The sequence below is a fragment of the Ranitomeya variabilis genome, chromosome 6 (genome assembly GCF_051348905.1).
Source record: "Ranitomeya variabilis isolate aRanVar5 chromosome 6, aRanVar5.hap1, whole genome shotgun sequence".
NCBI classification, from domain to species: Eukaryota; Metazoa; Chordata; class Amphibia; order Anura; family Dendrobatidae; genus Ranitomeya; species Ranitomeya variabilis.
The window spans coordinates 235,670,742-235,692,083 of NC_135237.1; the positions used below are offsets into that span (position 1 = coordinate 235,670,742).

The 21,342-nt window shown below is 45.2% G+C and overlaps 1 protein-coding gene across 13 annotated transcripts in view; it reads right to left on the reverse strand.

Annotated features, from left to right (window-relative positions):
* Positions 1 to 21,342, reverse strand: part of CTNND2 (catenin delta 2) — a 3,400,942-nt gene that overhangs the window by 1,004,341 nt on the left and 2,375,259 nt on the right. For all 13 annotated transcript variants that reach the window (XM_077269511.1, XM_077269508.1, XM_077269506.1 and 10 more), the window contains one exon: positions 4,248 to 4,458. In XM_077269511.1, the coding sequence (XP_077125626.1) occupies positions 4,248 to 4,458 (211 nt within the window). The remainder of the gene's footprint in view (positions 1 to 4,247; positions 4,459 to 21,342) is intronic.

The window sequence follows — 21,342 nt, forward strand, 5'->3', positions numbered from 1 at the left end:
CAGGCCTACTAAAGGTGTCTGTCTGTGTGCCCCTCCCTGGTGTTGTCCTCAACTAAATAAAGCTGAGCTTCAACCTTCCGGCTCTCATTATGTGGTTTAAAAAAAAAAAATGGTGGTTAGGGCCTACTAACGGCTTCTGCCCCTCCCTGGTGTTGCCCTCAAGTAAATAAAGCTGAGCTTCAACCTTCTGCTCCAAATTACCATTTTAAAAAATGCAATAGGCTTTTCCGGCCTACTAAAGGTGTCTGCCCCTCCCTGGTGTTGTCCTCAACTGAACAAAGCTGAGCTTCCACATTCTGGCTTTCGCCCTATACTATCAGATATTAAACTGCATTTGGCCTACTAGTGTGGTTAGGCCCTTGAAACAGTGTCTGCTGCTCTTGGGTTTGCTACTCCACTGAACAAAGCAATGCCGCCTGTTTAGTCCTGTTACCAATTTTGAACTGCATGTAGCCTACTTTATTCTTTGGCCCTATATCTGTTTCCTCCTCATCCTGCCCATTGCCCAGCCACTGCTAAATGAGTCTGCTGGTACATTGACCTAGACCACTACATTCCCCTTGTACTCTACACAGCCAGAATCTGTCCCTGCTGAAAGTAAGGTTCCCCTTCCCGCATGTTATACCACCTTACACAGGGACAAAGAGGAAGGTGCAGATGAAAGTGCAGGTTCCTTCATCAGGTGGGGGGGCATACTCGTTGGCGACGTCACTGGCACAGGGCCCCTCAGAGTACGCAAAAGTGTCGCTGCTGGTGGGAGGCGCCCCCGCCATGCAAACACACCGCCGTACTTTGAGGGGCCCTGTGCCAGTGGCAATGCGAACGAGTGGGCCCCCCCCCTGCTTGCTCAGGATCACAGCACTTGCAACTTTTAAATACTTACCTTTCCCTGCAACACCGCCGTGACGTAGTCCGCATTTCCTGGGCCCACGAAAAACTTGAGCCAGCCCTACTCCCCCCACAACTTTCACCCAATTCCCTATGCCCAACTATTATTATACAGTTAATTAAGATTGGCAAGCTTCAGAAACAAGAATGGATGTTTTTGGCATTAAAATGGGCACTGTAGGTGTTTTCCTGGCCTCCACTCACTGCCGACTATGCTTCCCCATTGACTTGCATTGGGTTTCGTGTTTCGGTCGATCCCCGACTTTTAGCGATAATCGGCCGACTGCACTCGACTCGACTCTGGACAAAATCGGGTTTCCCAAAACCCTACTCGATCTTAAAAAAATGAAAGTCGCTCAACCCTAGTGGCCTCCTTTGCTAAATCCTGGTTTCATTCTGTGTATGTCATTTCCCTCTCCACTCACAGTCCATATTTGTGGGGGGCTGTCTGTCCTTTGGGGATTTTCTCTGAGACAAGATAGCTTTCCTGTTTCCATCTTTAGGGGTAGTTAGTTCTCTGGCTGTGACGAGATGTCTAGGGAGTGACAGGAACATTCCACGGCTACTTCTAGTGTTGTGTTAGGTTCAGGAACTGCGGTCAGTAAAGATACCATCTCCTCAGAGCTCGTCCCATGTTGCTCCTTAACCACCAGGTCATAACACGTGTGTGTACAAGGTGTATGGAGCGGAGCCGTGTGTACGAGGTGTACGGAGCAGAGCCGTGTGTGTACGAGGTGTACGGAGTGGAGCCATGTGTGTACGAGGTGTATGGAGCGAAGCGGAGCTGAATGTGTACGAGGTGTATGGAGCGGAGCTGAATGTGTACGAAGTGTATGGAACGGAGCCGTGTGTGTACGAGGTGTACGGAGCAGAGCCTTGTGTGTACGAGGTGTACGGAGCAGAGCCGTGTGTGTACGAGGTGTACGGAGCAGAGCCGTGTGTGTACGAGGTGTATGGAGCGGAGCGCGTGTGTGTACGAGGTGTATGGAGCGGAGCTGAATGTGTATGAGGTGTATGGAGCGGAGCCGTGTGTGTATGAGGTGTACGGAGCGGAGCGTGTGTGTGTACGAGGTGTACGGAGCGGAGCTAAATGCGTACGAGGTGTACGGAGCGGAGCCGCGTGTGTACGAGGTGTATGGAGCGAAGCGCGTGTGTACGGAGTGCAGCCGCGTGTGTAGGAGTAGCTATGTGTGGCCATTAAAGGGTACAAAGTATCATGTGCGGCCAATATACAGTATGGAGCATCATGTGTGGTCATTATACAGTATGGAGCATCATGTGTGGCCATTATACAGTATGGAGCATCATGTGTGGCCATTATGCAGTATGGAGCATCATGTGTGGCCATTATACAGTATGGAGCACTGTATGGCCATTATACAGTATGGAGCATCATGTGGGGCCATTGTACAGTATGGAGCATCATGTGGGGCCATTGTACAGTATGGAGCATCATGTGGGGCCATTATACAGTATGGAGCATCATGTGGGGCCATTATACAGTATGGAGCATCATGTGGGGCCATTGTACAGTATGGAGCATCATGTGGGGCCATTATACACTATGGAGCAACATGTGTGGCCATTATACAGTATGGAGCATCATGTGTGGCCATTATACAGTATGGAGCATCATGTGTGGCCATTATACAGTATGGAGCATCATGTGTGGCCATTATACAGTATGGAGCATCATGTGGGGCCATTATACAGTATGGAGCATCATGTGTGGCCATTATACAGTATGGAGCATCATGTGTGGCCATTATGCAGTATGGAGCACTGTATGGCCATTATACAGTATGGAGCACTGTATGGCCATTATACAGTATGGAGCATCATGTGGGGCCATTGTACAGTATGGAGCATCATGTGGGGCCATTGTACAGTATGGAGCATCATGTGGGGCCATTATACAGTATGGAGCATCATGTGGGGCCATTATACAGTATGGAGCATCATGTGGGGCCATTGTACAGTATGGAGCATCATGTGGGGCCATTATACACTAAGGAGCAACATGTGTGGCCATTATACAGTATGGAGCATCATGTGTGGCCATTATACAGTATGGAGCATCATGTGTGGCCATTATACAGTATGGAACACTGTGTGGCCATATTATTTTGTTTATAATTATTCTTTATGATCCGTGTGATCAGCAGTGCTAAATGGGTGTGGTTGGGACGTGGATATGGGTGTGGCTAGTTATGAATAGGTGTGGTCAGAGGCGTGGCCTAAAATTTGCGCGCCATAAACTTTATCCCTCTTTCCCATCTTCAAAAGTTTGGAGGTATGGCCATAGGGAGGCTGTGAGGGGCTCACATGGTGGCCATGGTGAGGCTGTGTGGGGTTCAGATGCTGGACATGGGGAGGCTGTGTGGGCCTCAGATGCTGGACATGGGGAGGCTATGTGGGCCTCAGATGCTGGACATGGGGAGGCTATGTGGGCCTCAGGAGCTGGACATGGGGAGGCTGTGTGGGCATCTTATGATATATTAAATAGGCGATATTTGGGTCCAAACGATATATAGGGGGATGTCAAGCATACTTAATTCTGATCAATATTAAGTGATATAATTAATATTAATATATTTATTAATATCATAATTATAATCAATAAGTTGATATTAATATTGAGCTTAATTAATTTTAACCTTTTTGTTTTTCACACCACAACAATTATGTGACCCCCCAGGAAAATCAATTGTCCACTCGTGCTCTACGTTATAAACCTCTGTAAATCACTAGGGGGTTCTAAATGCTCATCACACATCTAGATGAGTTCCTTGTGGGGTTTAGTTTCCAAAATCGGATCACATGTGGGGGTATTTCCACTTTTTAGGCACATCAGGGGCTCTCCAAGTGCGACATGGTGTCGATCTCAATTCAAGCCAATCGTGTGTTGAAGTAGCCTAACGGTGCTCCTTCCTTCCCCAGCTTTTATGTTATGGGTTAAAAAATGTTTTATTAAATTCAGCGTTGTCAAAATTTTGGAAATTGATCTTGTATTCAGTAATATATTGATTAACATCTTACTTTTTCAAAGGGGGTGTACTCATTTATGCTGATCACCGCACATAAATCTAATTAATTAAGCTGAACTGAAACTAGAGTTTCAGTTACAATGTTATATTCATAGAACATTATCTTATTATAAGTTTATAGCCTGCTTCTTATTAGTTAAATATATTTTTTCTAGTGAAAGGAATATGGTGGGTAAGAATAAATGAGAAATGCCGTAATCAAAATTGTGCAAAAGTACAACCCACTAGAAAAAGGCTTTCATGACAAGGACACTTAATAAAAAAAAAGAGAAATGAAGCAGAAATACAGACAAATGTAAATAGTGTCCTTACTTGTCTCCTTTGCTTTTAGAAATGGCAACTAATTTCTCAATGCCTCCTGCATCTCTTAGGGCTTTTGCGTTCTCCATATTCTTAGTAATGACTTCATGAAGAGTACAGCAGATGGCAGTTACAGTGTCGTCAGTCATAGTCTTGCTAGTTAAGGTGTTGCCGTTGTTTCCACCTGGAAGACGGTGAACCAGGTCTCGCATGGCATATTTCCCTATATTAAAAATTAAAAAGAAGTTACATAAACGGACTAATGCAAGAAAAATATAAATCTTTTAGTCACAGGTTTTAGAAAAATATTCACATTACTGATATGCACAAACAAAATCTGAATTAAAAAGAATCCAATATTTACAGAAAGTAGTCACCAAGCACTTAACAATATCATGTAATTTTGAATCAAAGCAGTAGCATAGCAACTGGAGGGGGAGGAGATGGCGGTCGCCCTGGCCCTCGCGCTCTGAGGGGGCCCACCCAGAGCTACGCTACTATATTGCATTGGCCTGCAGAGCGCGCCCATACAGTTACACTCTGTGGCAGAGCAGGGAGACACGACCCTCCCTGCTCTGCCACCCAGCCGCTATGTGGCCCCTGAGCAGGAGGGGGGCCCGCTGCTAGTAATGGGCCCCCCGCCCATCATCACAGTTTCAACTGTATCAGCTGATGCCATTACAGCTGACTGCATTGATGAGAGAAGGAGCATTACGCTCCCTCTCCCATCATCCCCTGTCAGCGTCTGATGTCACCGACACTGACAGGGCTCACAATGACGTCACTACTTGGCGCCCACTGTCCTGATATGTGCGTACACTCGGAGCAGCGGTGGAACCAGGAGGAATAGAGGGGAGTATGTATTTATTGTTTTTATGGGGCTGCATTAAATTTAGAGTCTGCCTTCTATAGAGTCTGCCTATGGTGGGGGGCTGTATTATACTATAGAGTCTGCCTGTTGGGGGGTGCATTATGGAGTCTGCCTACGGGGGGGCTGTATTATACTAGAGTTTGCCTATGGTGGGGGGCTGTATTATACTATGGAGTCTGCCTACGGTGGGGGGGCTGTATTATACTATAGAGTCTGCCTTTGATGGGTGGGCTGTATTATACTATAGAGTCTGCTTGTGGGGGGTGCATTATGTAGCCAGCCTACTATAGAGTATGCCCACAGGGGGGCTGTATTATAATATAGAGTCTGCCAATGGGGGGCTGCATTATACTATAGAGTCTGCCTTTGGGGGGTGCATTATGGAATCTGCCAATGGGGGCTGTATTATACTATAGAGTCTGCCTGTGGAGGGGTGCATTATATTATATAGAGTCTGCCATTGGGGGCTGCATTGTACTGTATAGTCTGCCTATGGGGGGCTGCATTATACTATATAGAGTCTGCCCATTGGGGGCTGTATTATACTATATATTCTGCCTATGGGTATTAGCATTGCCTAGGTGATAATTGCAGTATCTGCACAGCTAATAATTCAATCACCTGTGCAATACTAAGGAAATCCTGAAAACATGACCTGTTGGTGGCTCTTGAGGACTGGAGTTGGGGAACACTGCTATAGACTCTGCCTATGGGGGGTTTCATTATACTATAGAGTCTGCTTATGGGGTGTGCATTATAATATAGAGTCTGCCTATGGAGGGGTTGCATTATACTATAGAGTCTGCCTATGGGGAGTGCATTATACTATATAGAGTCTGCCTATAGAGAATGCAGAATACTATGGAGTCGGCCTATGAAGGATGCATTATACCCTATAGAGTATGCCCATGGGGAATTCATTATACTATAGAGGCCTATGGGGAGTACATTATACTATATATACTATATGGAGTCCATTTACCTGACCTGCACTCAGACCCTGCTTCTGGAGCCTAACAGCAGTAAGCCCCGCCCACCAGCATGGACCGGGTCAGGCTGCTGCAACATGCGGCCAGGAGAGCTGTGCAGTCGCTGAAGCTAGCAGTGATGAAAGTGCTAATGGAAGCGAAGAGGTGTCTGCGGCTCCTGCACTGCTCCAAGCCAAGCTCTGAGCTCTGTCGTCGGCATGGTCAGGAGGGGGAGGGGAGGCCGGAGAGAAACACAGTGCTGACCTGAAGTCAGTGGCATATTCAGGGGGGGGGGCAGCTGACAGGGGGTGCCAGCAGGCCGCCTAATGTGGTGGTCCAAGGAGGAGGCTCCCCGTCGGCGGCATTCTGCCACCTGCACACTGAGATTCTCCCGTTCTGAGCCGGCTGTCAAATTGACAGCCGGCTCAGAGAGCGTGCTACAGGTCGGTTCCGAATCCCAGGTGTACTAGAGACGCTAGCACCCTTGGCTTGCCTGCCTTGATCTCTTTGTAAGCCCTGCCTGACCACCGGCACTTCCGCATCAGTGAAGCGCCAGCAGCGTGATCAGGTCACATGATCATGCTGCTGACATCACACGCCGGCTCTTCACAGACACAGAGGGCACAGGCAGCGTTGCTGGTAAGTGCTCCAGCTCCAGACGGTGGGGTAATGGAGCTGAAGACACCGAAGACAGAAGATTAATGTTTGAATTTTAAGGTGGCTAAAGGGCTGGTTGGGGTCGGCTATATGGAGCCTGCCTGCAGACATAAGGATAGGGAGGGTGCAGAGGGAGTAAATGTAATTGACTGTGTGAGAGGACTGAAGCAAAGCCAGGGAGCTGGATGGGTGAGTGCAGTTGCACTTGGTGGAGAAATCTGAGGAACATATGGGGGGGGGATGGGGGCAGAAATTAGGACATTATGGGGGCATAAATATGGGCACTTTATGGGGCAGAAATCAGGATATTATGGGTGCAGAACTCTGAGCACATTATGGGGGCAGAAATCTGAGCACATTATGGGGGCAGAAATCTGAGGACATTATAGGGGCAGAAATCTGAGGCCATTATAGGGGGGGGGGAAATCTGAGCACATTAAGGGGGCAGAAATCTGAGCACATTATGGGGCAGAAATCTGAGGACATTATGGGGGGCAGAAATCTGAGGACATTATGGGGGGCAGAAATCTGAGGACATTATAGGGTGCAGAAATCTGAGGACATTATAGGGGCAGAAATATGAGGACCTTATGGGGGGGTAAAACAAATTTTTACATTGTGAACTAGGGAAAGTATGGATGAGTATCCATTTAAATAAAGATCTGTATGTGTTTTATTTTTTGATTACTGGTTTAGTGATGGGGGTGTCTGATAGACACCTCTCTATTTCTAACTCCAGGGCTTGATGCCAGCTTTGTTTTTGGACAATTCTTAGCTGTCATTAACCCCAACCACCATTACCCTGATTGCCACCACACCAGAGCAATTGGGAAGAGTGCATGCAAAGCGCCAGATTTTGAGCATCTCATGTGATGCGCCAATTCTGGGGTGGCTGTTGACTTCTATTTTTAGGCTGGGGAGGGCCAAATAACCAAGGACCTTCCAGGTCTGCTAATATAAGCCCACAATTTGCATTTTTGCCGCTGCATTTTTTATGGCAAGAGATGCAGAAATGGTGCAGAGATTTCTGCATCCAAATACTTAAAGTGTGCATATCACACCCTTAGCCATTGTGAGGGAACACGTGATAATCCATTAAGAAAGTGTTGTGCCATCTAACAAGTTAAGGGTTACTCCTGTTTTTATTTATGTTAGGAGCATTAAATGGATTATTCAATTTTCAAAGTCTCCAGTCACTAAGTGGCCACTGACTTCTGAATACTTATATGTAGTAGTACATGCTGTCAGGATCCTCAGGTGCCAGCAATGAGAGGGGGAGGTCACGAACCCGCAAGTATGCAATTTGCATACATATACGGTCACATGCCAACTAGAAATGCATGGCCTCGCTCAATAAAAATGAATTGAGCAAGGAAGGACCGGACACGTTTGACCAGATCACATACTTCGGCTCACATGATAGTCCACTCTCGGCATTGGCCAGGGAGAATCCCAAAAGTGTGCAGTGCATGTGCTGTGAGAATTCAGAAGCCTGCAGTCTCAGAGTAATTAAGCCCTATAATAATGAAATGAAGCCCTGTAGCCAATCCTAACAGCATGTAATATCCTCACTGTCAGGATTCAGCTCTGCTTGCTTGTTTCATCAGTTATCACATGGCTACTTCACTCATATGCGATTTTTCTAGTTACTGTCACGTGACAATGAGCTACTCTTCCTGCTTCTCTCTGTTTAACACCAAACGTTGTTATACTACTGCATACTTATACCATACTACTGTATATGTATATGAACATTATATGACACCAGATATTAATGTTTTTTGCTTTTGTTTATGGGACAGGGGAAAAAAATGATCTGCTACCAATAGCGATGTCAAAAAAACCATCCGGAGCAGAATACCGAAAAAGAGCAAAGAAGAAAGAAAAACAAGAGCGACAATTTTCAACTTCAATGTCGTCATGGCTGAATAAAAAAAACAGGCATATACACATACCTTTTATATCTTCTATTTTTTCAGACATTGTTTTTTTTTGTCCTTATAATAATGTTACTCATGACATGCGACTATTTGTTTTGTTATGTTTGCTTTATTTTAGCTGTCAATATAGGAAACATGAGTGTTGATAGAAACTCCGAGCATGAGAGTCAAGAAGGTAATACTGTGGTGGAGCATGAAGCAAGACAGACTGCAGAGGCCACAACAGATGAAACCACTGAAGATCACGTGTTTGATTTAGACACTATGCAATGTTGTAGCAGCACAACACATTCTCTAGAAGAACTGTTTCATCATCTTTTCATGGTGAGTCGAATTTTGACATTGACTGTTATGACCCAGGAACATGGCCAAGCAAATTTTCAGATGCACAAAGGTGTTTTGTTACTAGCATGAGGACAGAAGCAACACATGAACCTGACATCAGTAATAGTTTAAGAGATAGATGAAAACTCACAATAGATTATATTTTTAAACAGCTGTCAAATGGACAGAAAGTGCGCCGGTCTTGGCTAGAATACAGCCGCTTAAAAAATGCTGTATACTGCATAATATGTAGAATCTTTTCAAATTCAGAACCAAAACGGTAATTTTTGTCAAAGGAGGAAGGTTTGACACAATGGAAAAATTAAGTGAGAGAATTCCAGAACATGAAAATTCTTTACACCATAAAATGTGTTTCTGTTCATGGAAAACACTTGAAGGCCTCATTAGGTAAGGGTGGCATTGATAGAGAACTTCAAGAGCAGAAAGTGAAGGAAGAAAACAACTGGAAGGAAGTTCTTCATGTAATTGTTGATATGATCATGTACTTAGCAAGACTAGGAAGTGCATTGCGAGGCTCACATAAAAGTCTTGATTTTTCAGACCCTAAGGGTATGTGTCCACGTTCAGGAAACGCTGTGTTTTTGACGCAGCTTTGAGCAGCATGCATAAAAAAACGCAGCGTCCAGATGTTACAGCATAGTGGAGGGGATTTCATGAAATCCTGTCTCCACTATGCAGTAAAAGACGCATGCGGCACACCCGAGAAAACTCACATGCGGAACGTCTTTTAAGAACGCAGCATGTCCTTACATTGCAGAAAAAAACTCAAGGATAACGCAGGCGACCTGCCAGTGACCTCAGGTGCAGATTTGGTCAGGATTTTACCTGCATAAAATCCTGACCAAATCCTGAAGCAATCCTGAACGTGGACACATACCCTAAGGGTATGTGTCCACGTTCAGGATTGCATCAGGATTTGGTCAGGATTTTCCATCAGTATTTGTAAGCCAAAACCAGGAGTGGGTGATAAATGCTTAAGTGGTGCATATGTTTCTATTATACTTTTCCTCTAAGGGTATGTGTCCACGTTCAGGATTGCATCAGGATTTGGTCAGTATTTTACATCAGTATTTGTAAGCCAAAACCAGGAGTGGAACAATTAGAGGAAAAGTATAATAGAAACATATGCATCACTTAAGCATTTATCACCCACTCCTGGTTTTGGCTTACAAATACTGATGGAAAATCCTGACCAAATCCTGATGCAATCCTGAACGTGGACACATACCCTAATTGTTCCACTCCTGGTTTTGGCTTACAAATACTGATGGAAAATCCTGACCAAATCCTGATGCAATCCTGAACGTGGACACATACCCTTAGGCTAAGTTCACACTTAGCAATTCTGCGCCTCCTGCCGCGGGTATATCGCATGCAGAATTAGCATGCATATACCCGCAGAAAACTAGCGTTTTGCAAGCATAATTAGCTTGCAGAATGCTAGAGTTTTCCAAGCGATCTGTAGCATCGCTTGGAAAACTGACTGGCAGGTTGGTCACACTTGTCAAACATAGTGTTTGACAAGTGTGACCAACTTTTTACTATAGATGCAGCTTATGCAGCATCTATAGTAAAAGATCGAATGTTTAAAAATAATAAAAAAAATAAAAAACATGGTTATACTCACCTGCAGACCTCAGCGGCGTCCGTTCCTATAGTTGGAGTGCAGTGAAGGGCCTGTGATGACGTCACTGTCTTGTGATTGGTCGCGTGAGTCACATGAGTGGTCACGCGACCAATCACAAGACAGTGATGTCATCACAGGTCCCGAACCACATCATCTATAGGAACGGAAGAGAGATCATGCACCGGAGAGGCGGGAACACTTCGGGGGCCATCAGAGGGTGAGTATAGGACTATTTTTTATTTTAATTCTTTATTTTTTACCAATTATATGGTGCCCAGTCCGTGGAGGAGAGTCTCCTCTCCTCCACCCTGGGTACCAACCGCACATGATCTGCTTACTTCCCGCATGGTGTGCACAGCCCCGTGCGGGAAGTAAGCAGATCAATGGACTCCTATGGGTGCAGAATCGCCGCGATTCCGCAATTTTAATGAACATGCTGCCTTTTTTTCTGGAATGCGATTCCGCTCAGGAAAAAAATGCAGCATGTGCACAAAAAATGCGGAATGCATTCTATTACATAGGATGCTTAATGTAAGCGTTTTTTTCGTGGTTTTATAGCGTTTTTATAGCGAAAAACCACGAAAAAAATGCGAAAAATATGCTACTTGTGCACACAGCCTTAAAGTGGTACATTTCTAAATGCAATTGAACTTGTTTCTCATTATAATGCCCCTCTGCGTGAACATTTGCAGTGCCATAAGAAAGGACAAGTGAGCTATTTCTCACCTAATATTCAAAATGAATTTTTAGACATCATAGCAGGCAAAATAAGGGAACACATACTTAATGATGTTGTGGAGGCAAAGTATTTTTCTGTGATGTTTGACTGCACACCAGACATAAGCCATTTGGAACAAATGTCTGAAGTCAGTAGATATGTCAAAATAACAACATATGGCCCTGAAATCGTAGAAAGCTTCATAGACTTTTTTACTGTGACTGAGAAGACTGGACTGGCTCTCACTGAAATTATTTTACAAAAAATAAAAAAAGATGGCTTAGATATTAAAAATTGCAGGGGTCAATCCTATGACAATGGGGCAAATATGGCTGGAAAGTACAAAGGGGTTAAAGGACGATTGCTTCAAGAAAATAACCTAGCGTATTTTGTACCCTGTGCCGCTCATTCCCTAAATCAGTGTAAATGCTGCTAGTGTGTCACGAGAAGCAGAGACTTACTTTAAAACAGTACAGTGTCTTTATTTGTTCTTTGTTGCCTCCACTTTTAGATGGGAAGTTTTACAGAAACATGTACCGGTTACCCGCAAGTCACTAAGCAAAACCAGGTGGTCAGCGAAACTAGAAGCGGTAAGACCCATTTATATGCATCTAATCAAAATCATTGATACTTTAAGTGATCTAAAAACCAATGTAGTAGCCAATATGGAGACAAAGGTTGAGGCTGCTTCTCTGATGCACAATATTAAAAAGTTTGAATTTGTTGCCATGTCTTGTTTTTGGAATAAAGTGCAAAGTCACATTGATCGCATCAACAAACTTTTACAAAATGAAAAAATCAGTATTGATATGTCTGCAAAGCATATTCATGGTCTCTTGACATTGTTAGGCCATGTGCACACGTTCAGGATTTTTCGCGTTTTTTCGCTATAAAAACGCGAAAAAAACGCTTACATATGCCTCCTATTATTTACAGGGTATTCCGCATTTTTTGTGCAAATGTTGCGATTTTTTCAGCGAAAAAATCGCATCGCGGAAAAAAAAGCAACATGTTCATTAAAAATGCGGAATTGCGGGGATTCCGCACACCTAGGAGTCCATTGATCTGCTTACTTCCCGCACGGGGCTGTGCACACCATGCGGGAAGTAAGCAGATTATGTGCGGTTGGTACCCAGGGTGGAGGAGAGGAGACTCTCCTCCACGGACTGGGCACCATATAATTGGTCAAAAAAAAAGAATTAAAATAAAAAATAGTCCTATACTCACCCTCTGATGGCCCCCGAAGTGTTCCCGCCTCTCCGATGCATGCTGTCTCTTCGGTTCCTACAGATAGTGTGGTTCAGAACCTGTGATGACGTCACTGTCTTGTGATTGGTCGCGTGACCGCTCATGTGACTCACGCGACCAATCACAAGCCGCGACGTCATCACAGGTCCTGAACCACACCGGCATCTATAGGAACGGACGCCGCTGAGGAGATCGTCTGGGTGAGTATAACCATTTTTTATTCTTTTTATTATTTTTAAACATTCTATCTTTTACTATAGATGCTGCATAAGCAGCATCTATAGTAACAAGTTGGTCACACTTGTCAAACAGTATGTTTGACAAGTGGGACCAACTTGTCAGTCAGTTTTCCAAGCGATGCTACAGATCGCTTGGAAAACTTTAGCATTCTGCAAGCTAATTACCCTTGCAGAATGCAAAAAAAAACGGAAAAAAAAAAATGCGGATTTCTTGCAGAAAATTTCCGGTTTTCTTCAGGAAATTTCTGCAAGAAATCCGGACGTGTGCACATACCCTTAAGGTACCTTCACACGAAGCGACGCTGCAGCGATAGCGACAACGATGACGATCGCTGCAGCGTCGCTGTTTGATCGCTGGAGAGCTGTCACGCAGACCGCTCTCCAGCGACCAACGATGCCGAGGTCCCCGGGTAACCAGGGTAAACATCGGGTTGCTAAGCGCAGGGCCGCGCTTAGTAACCCGATGTTTACCCTGGTTACCAGCGTAAAAGTAAAAAAAACAAACAGTACATGCTCACCTGCGCGTCCCCCAGCCTCTGCTTCCTGACACTGACTGACCTCCGGCCCTAAAGTGAAAGTGAAAGCACAGCGGTGACGTCACCGCTCTGCTGTTAGGGCCGGAGCTCAGTCAGTGTCAGGAAGCAGAGGCTGGGGGACGCGCAGGTGAGCATGTACTGTTTGTTTTTTTTACTTTTACGCTGGTAACCAGGGTAAACATCGGGTTACTAAGCGCGGCCCTGCGCTTGGTAACCCGATGTTTACCCTGGTTACCAGTGTAAAACATCGCTGGTATCGTTGCTTTTGCTTTCAAACACAACGATACACAGCGATCGGACGACCAAATAAAGTTCTGGACTTTATTCAGCGACCAGCGACATCACAGCAGGATCCTGATCGCTGCTGCGTGTCAAACGAAACGATATCGCTAGCCAGGACGCTGCAATGTCACGGATCGCTAGCGATGTCGTTTCGTGTGAAGGTACCTTTAGAGTCAACTAGAACAAGTAATGCAGCTGATGCAATCAGTGAAGCTAAAGAGATTGCAGAAAGGTGTGGCCTTGATCCGCACTTCAGACAGATAAGGAAGAGAAAGATTAATAAAATGTTTGATGAAGAATGTGAAGATGACAGTGCTCAGTTGTCACAGGAAGACAAATTTAAGATTTCTCTTTTAGAAATCAGTGACAAAATTATTTGTGAAATGAGAACCCGATTTGACACTATAGACAAGCTTTGCAATACATTCCGTTTTCTCTCTGGACCTCAGCTTCACTCATTATCAACAGAAAAACTCAAGGAGCATGCCATGAAATTAGCACAGATACTCGTATATCAGAAGGATCTTGATAAAGATTAAATTATTCCAGAAGTGGGGAGTTTTACATCATGCACTGAATTTAAACACGACTATGAAAACTGCCACACCTGAAGGTCTGCTTATCGAGATATACAAGAATGGACTACAAGATGCCTATCTCAATAAAGCCACAGCCACAGCTCTGAAAATCATCCTATCAGTATCGGTTGCTTCCAGTGAAAGAAGCTTTAGCAAGCTAAAGCTGCTGAAAACATATCTTTGGAGAGTCATGGGACAACAGCGGCTGACAAACCTAAGCATTATTTCCATAGAGCATGAGTTGGCTTCAAAACTTTCTTATGATGATATTATAAAATCTTTTGCACCAAAAAAGCTCGGAAAATAAAATTTTAGACAGTTCTAAACATGTGAAACATAGCAATTCATATTATACCACCAACAGCCTCACAGACCAGCAGTTTCAGTCATACCTGCTGACTAGCTTAATTTAGTATAAGTTATTGTTTTGTTTAAATACCATATATACATGCATAGTGTGTAATATACACATAGATAACATTTTATTGCTGATTAAGTTAAATAAAGCATTGTGGAAAAAACAGGAATGTACCTTGGCTTGGTGAGTTGAGTTTCAATAGAGTTAAGGTTCAAATGGGGGAGGAACGCCAAACTGATCCTTTGCCCCGGATGCAGGAAAGGCTAGATACACCTCCGCCTGAAGTGAGTACTGGAGCTTCCTGTTTATGTCTATCCTGACTCTCTCCTGGCGTCCACACCAACAAAAGCTGTTTGTTTTTTCTGTTTGCTCCGCACAGCTGCACTCTTTCTGCCCCCTCTACCCTTTCTGCCTTCTAGTTGTTGATATTGCTTTACCTTTCCCCACTGCTCAGCTGTGATGGTGACTAGAGTGCCCCCATCTTCTTCATGGCACTTGCTGCCCGAAATCCTATCTTATTTCTGTGTGTGTATAAGGTGTGTACACAAATCATAATATGTACACTATCTAGAGAAGTACAGTGTGTATGTCTGCAATGCATTTATGTCAATAAGTGATTGTATGTATACATGTGACATTTTTAGTTTATAGTCAGACATTAAAAAACGCCGCAACAAAACACATGTACCTTTTAAAAAGATACCTGGCATTTTTATATGCAGAATGAACAATGAATATATTTATAATGTCATTTATCACAAAAATATAACAGTAAAAAAAAAATGCTATCTCTCCAGTTTGCATTGGGTGCTCTAAAACAGTGATCAAAAGGAAAGAAAAGGAAAAATTTCCTATTGTTGCTGGGTACCGGCTGGCAGATCTTGGGGAGCAATAACAGCAATCACATAATCAGACAGCAGAAAATCCGGCCCTGATCATGTTCTCCGGGGTCTCGGGTACCCCTGGTAGCCGAGACCCTGGAGATTTTATGACTCTGGGGGGAGCTACAGCCTTATCCCTGATCGCCATTTTAAAACGGCGATGAGGAAATAAGTACACTTAGCTTAATGAGTATCGGCTGTTGCTAAAGGTTTAAGCTAAGGCTACGATCATGCAATCAGTATTGGTCAGTATTCTACCCCAGTATTTGTAAGCCAAAACCAGGAGAGGAACAGTCAGGCTGCCGTCACACGGTCAGTATTTGGTCAGTATTTTACATCAGTATTTGTAAGCCAAAACCAGGAGTGGGAGATAAATGCAGAAGTGGTGCATATGTTTCTATTATACTTTTCCTCTATGTGTTCCACTCCTGGTTTTGGCTTACACATACTGATGTAAAATACTGACCAAATACTGCTAGTGTGACGGCAGCCTCAGAGGGAAAGTAAAAGGCCGGGGTCATATTTGCGAGTGCAATGCAAGAGATTCGCACGAGTGTGCGGCTGCATAGAAATACAATGCCGGGTATTGAGGTGAGAGACTCGTGCGAGTCTCTTGCATTGCACTCAGAAGTGTGACCCCAGCCTAAGGCTAAGTTCACACTGGGCGTTTTTGCTGTGTTTTAGGGCTGTCCCACACATCCAGATAATTCCGGTACCGGAAAAAATCGGTACCGGAGTTATCCGTGTCCGTGTGCCCGTGAGCTCACGTAGGCCATACGTGCAGCACACGTGTGCCGCCCGTGTGCCGAGTGGGTACCACACAGAGCGTGCAGGAGACAGCGCTAAAGTTTAGCGCTGTCCCCTGCATCGTGCTGAAGCCGCGATTCATATCTTCTGTGCAGCAGCGTTTGCTGCACAGAAGATATGAACAATAGTGTTTAAATGAAAGATCTGTGTGTCCGACTCCCCCCCCAACCCCCTGTGCGCCCCCCCGCTGTCCTGAAAATACTCACCCGCTCCCTCGTTGGCTGTCAGTGCTTCCTGGTCTGGCCGCGGCTTCCACTGTATGCGGTCACGTGGGGCCGCTCATTTACACTCATGAATAGGCGGCTCCACCCCTATGGGAGGTGGAGCCACATATTCATGACTGTAATCGGCGGCCCCACGTGACCGCATACAGTGGAAGCCGCAACCAGACCAGGAAGCACCGACAGCCAACGAGGGAGCGGGTGAGTATTTTCAGGACAGCGGGGAGCGCACAGGGGGTGGGGGAGCGCCGGACACATAGATCTTTCTTTTAAACACTATTATTCATATCTTCTCTGCAGCAAACGCTGCTGCAGAGAAGATATGAATCGCAGCTTCAGCACCATGTGGGGGGGACAGCGCTTACTGTAGCGCTGTCTCCTGCACGCACACGGACTGCAGACAGAGAACGTCCGTGTGCGGTCCGTGTTTTACACGGACCCATCGACTTTAATGGGTCCGTGTAATACGTGCGTTCCCACGAACACTGACATGTCTCCGTGTTTGGCACACGGAGACACGGTCCGCAAAAAATCAATGACATCTGAACAGATGCATTGATTTTAATGGGTCTACGTGTGTCAGTGTCTCCGGTACGTGAGGAAACTGTCACCTCACGTACTGGAGACACTGACGTGTGAAACCGGCCTTAATGCGTTTTTTAAACTAATTTTCACCTGTGTTTTACAGTACCAGCAAAGCCTATGAAATTTTAGAGATCTCATGCACAAACATTGGTTTTTTTTTTATCACTGTTTTGTGCTTTGCATGGTTTTTTGGATGTAGAGCATATCACTCTTTTCAGCGTTTTTTTTTTTTTTCACCCATTGAATTGAATGGAAAAAAATGAATGAAAAAAATGCACCAAAAATGCATTGGAACCTGCCAAGCACTCAGGTTTTGCTGCAGAAACTGATGTAAAATACTGATAAGCTGTGTGCACACGTTGCGGATTTCCTGCTGATCCGCAGCGTTTTTTCCATGCAGAAATGCTGCAGAACCGCAAGTGATTTACAATACAATGTAAATCAATGGGAAAATAAAAGTGCTCTGCTAATGGTGTGGAAAAATCCGCACGGAATCCGCAGCGGATTAAAAAAAGGCCATGTCAGTTCTTTGTGCATTTCTGCACCCATTCCATTATAGAAATGCGCAGGGCTAAAAATGCATAAAATCCGCAAGAAAAACGCGCAGATTTTGACCTGTGTTTTCTGCCAAGAGATGCAGAATGCGCACAGAAAATTCCAGAGGCAAATCTGCAATATGTGCACATAGCCATAGTGTGACCATAGCCTTAAAGAAATGGATCTGTTAAAAATAGACAAAAATGGTGATGGAGAGAACCAATTAAATACAGTAATCAGGTCTTTGTTGTTTCCGTTAGTGTCCATTTTTTGAGCAGAAAAAAAATGTGCAGCATGTTTTACCTGTACTAGTGAATATGATGAAACTTACTACTGAGCCTCCTAACACATACTGCAACACAAAGGTGAACCTAGCCTGGGTATTGAAATTTAGAGTGGGCCCCTGGAGTCAGTTCCACTAGTGGGCCCTAGCCACCCCAGTCCGACACTGCAGGGCATTATTACTTTCTAGGTTTCTAGTAGGCAAAATGTGGGCACTGTTTTCTAGGGAACTTGCACCCAGCATTACTATATTACAGAGGGTTGCTTTAGAATTTAGAGGGCACAGAGAACCACACAGCAGGTGCAGTAATAGGGACACATACAGCAGCTCGGCTCAGCAATGGGGTATCAGCAGGATAAGGAGTTTGTGCAGGTTGGGAATAGATGGTGATGGCTGAAATATGAGAAGTGAAATGTGTCTTTGTTGTAATCTCTGCAGCTAAGTCCTGGCTGGAGAAGTTGTCATGTCGGTCTGGGCCAGATGGAAAAGATAGGGAAAGTGAACAATTCCATCAGAAAAAATGTCAGCTGTAAGTCACCATGTGCAGTAATTACTTATATGTTCTGTAATACTGGTATTTACCACTGACCATATGGCGGTAATATCAGTGTTGGTTTTTGTACAGAGAATATTTTCAGCAACAGTGCGGTTATCTGCTGAGGTTCTCCTACATCCACTATTAGGGTGCGTAATCAAATTGTAATTAAGGTTACCTTGGTTAGGGGCTGTAAGATGGCCGCTGGACAAGTCCTTGAGGGGAGATATGCGTCATTGCGGCTATTAGCTGCGGTGATGTGAGCTTGGAAGTATGCTCCAGCACGTATACCACTGAGAGGATTGTTTGGGCCGCTCCAGGGCTGAATTTTTTACGAGCAGTCATAAGAGATGGGTGGGAATGACCGCTCACATATCCCAACCCCAGGGTGTGGTTTGGTTAATAAAATGGAGACCAATTGCCTCATTCAGTGTCTGTGGCTGGAGGTGTGGAGACCTCCATTGTATGTGTGCTAAAGACGCTGACCTGTACGGGCAGACCCGCTGTACTATATGGACTGATTATTTTTCTGTTCATTACTTCTTTGTACCGGTGTAGGCTGTTCATTTGTTTTCCTAACCAGAGCAGTTTATGCGGTTTGAATAAACTTGCCTGGACATTTCAGTGACACCGCTTCCTGTGCCTGCCTCAACTGCAGCTGAGTGAGTAGAGATTCCTACAATTGGTGCTATACGTGCGGTCAGCGTTCCCAGCAAAGCCATGAGACTGCTACAGGAAAGGCTGCTTGTCCTGGGTTAAGTCTGTCGCAAGACAGCAAGCATCACCAGTCAAGATGGAGGACCTGCTGAAACACCTGTTCCAGTCGCAGCAGCAACAGCAAGAGACAAACAGGCTGTTATTACATCAGATCCAGTTGTCCCATGACCACTGAGCCAGTGGACTGCAGCACAGGTCAGTGCTGCTCGTATTTTGCCTATCAAGCCTGCAGTGCTGTTCCCCAACCGGGGTACAAGTGATTGGTTTACTGGACTCGGGAAGTTTGGTTACCCTAGTGAGGGCCACAATTCCACATTGGCCGATTCCTGGAAAGAGGATGGGCATCCGCTGTATCCATGGTGATGCAAATGACTACCCTGTGGCCCAGGAGTTCATAAACACAAACTGTGTCACCGAGTCTCATGAGGTTGGCATAGTCAAGAACCTACTGCACCCCAATATAATAGGGTGGGACTTTGTGTTATTTTGAGTCTTGTAGGGAAATGGGAGGACATCTGGTTACCCGGCCAACAGCCAGATCACTCCTAAAACCTCATCACAGGCTGCATATGACAGCTTTCCGTTGTGTGTTCTTGTTGGCAATGAGGATGAGGCAGCATCCACTGAGGCCAATGTCCCTGAGCTGGAGGTGTCCAGGGGAAACTTTGTGACTTTCCAACTCAGGGACTTAACTCTAAAAGGGGCCTTTGATAATGTACTGGTACTTAATGGTGTTGCTCAATAGGCGGGGGCTGACACTCAATACTCATATTTTGCAATGAATGGGGAGATGATATATCGCATCACCAAGTTGAGAGGGGAGATAATTGAGCAGTTACTGGTGCCAGGGCCATACAGATGCGTAGTATTAGACATGGCACATACACGTGTTAGGTAGTCACCTGGGCATAGAGAAAACCCAGGAATGGATCCTCCAGAAGTTCTACTGGCCCGGTTGTCACCGTGATATTGTGAATTTCTGTAGGTCCTATCCCACCTGCCAGCTGACATTCCCAGTGGCCCATTTTCTTAGCCCCTTGGTGCAGTTGCCCATTATTGAGGTACTGTTTGATTGCATAGCCATGGATCTAGTAGGACCCCTGGTCAAGTCTGCCAGAGGACATCAGTATATCCTGGTGATACTGAGCTATTCGACATGATACCTGGAGGCCATTCTACTACGTAAACTCCTCTGCCAAGTGTATCGCCTGTGTATCGCAGGCCTCTACTGGGTTCTCCCCTGTTGAACTGTTGTATGGCCGACACCCTCTCATAATCCTCAACATAGCAAAGAGACATGGGAGGCGGAATCTACACCATACTGTAGTGTAATTGAGCATGTGGCCCAGATGCAAGAGAGGATGGCGAAGGTGATGCCCCTCATGAGAGAACATCTCCTTAAAACACATGAGATGCAGTTGAGGGTCTACAATAGGTTGACAAGGGTGAGACACTTCAACCCTGGCGATTGAATACTGATGCTGGTACCCACGGTGGAAACCAAATTCCTGGCCAAGTGGCAGGGTCCCTATGAAGTAGTGGAGAAAGTTTTGGAGGTCAACTACAAAATCCACCAACCGGGGAGGCAGAAGCCCTGCCAGGTGTAACACATGAACCTAATCAACCAGTGGCAGGACAGAGAACTTGAGGAAGCCCCTTGCCTGCTGGCTGGCCGAGAGTTGCTGCAAAGGAACAGAGACCTGTTTTCAGAACTTCCGGGGTGTACGAAGGTTATAAAGCATGAGATCCTGACGGAGCCTCAGGTCCGAGCCATCTTGAAGCAATATTGGATTCCGGAAGCTCATCAAGAGGTAATCTCGAGGGAAGTAACGTGGATGCTGAGCCTGGGAGTTATCGAGGAGTCCAAGAGAGACTGTACCAGTCCAATAGTCTTGGTGCCAAAGCGAGGTGGCGAATGGCGATTTTGCAATAACTATAGGAAGCTGAACGAAGTCTCTAAGTGCGATGCTTACCCAATGCCCAGGGTCAATGAACTAATTTAGAGACTAGGGACGGCTCGGTACATTACTACCCTTAACCTCAGAAAACGGTATTGGCAAATTCCTATGTCCCAAGATGCCAAGGAGAAGACTGCCTTTTCAATGCCAGATGGGTGCTTCCATTACACAAGAATGTAATTTGGGTTACAATGCGCACCAGCTACATTCCAGAGA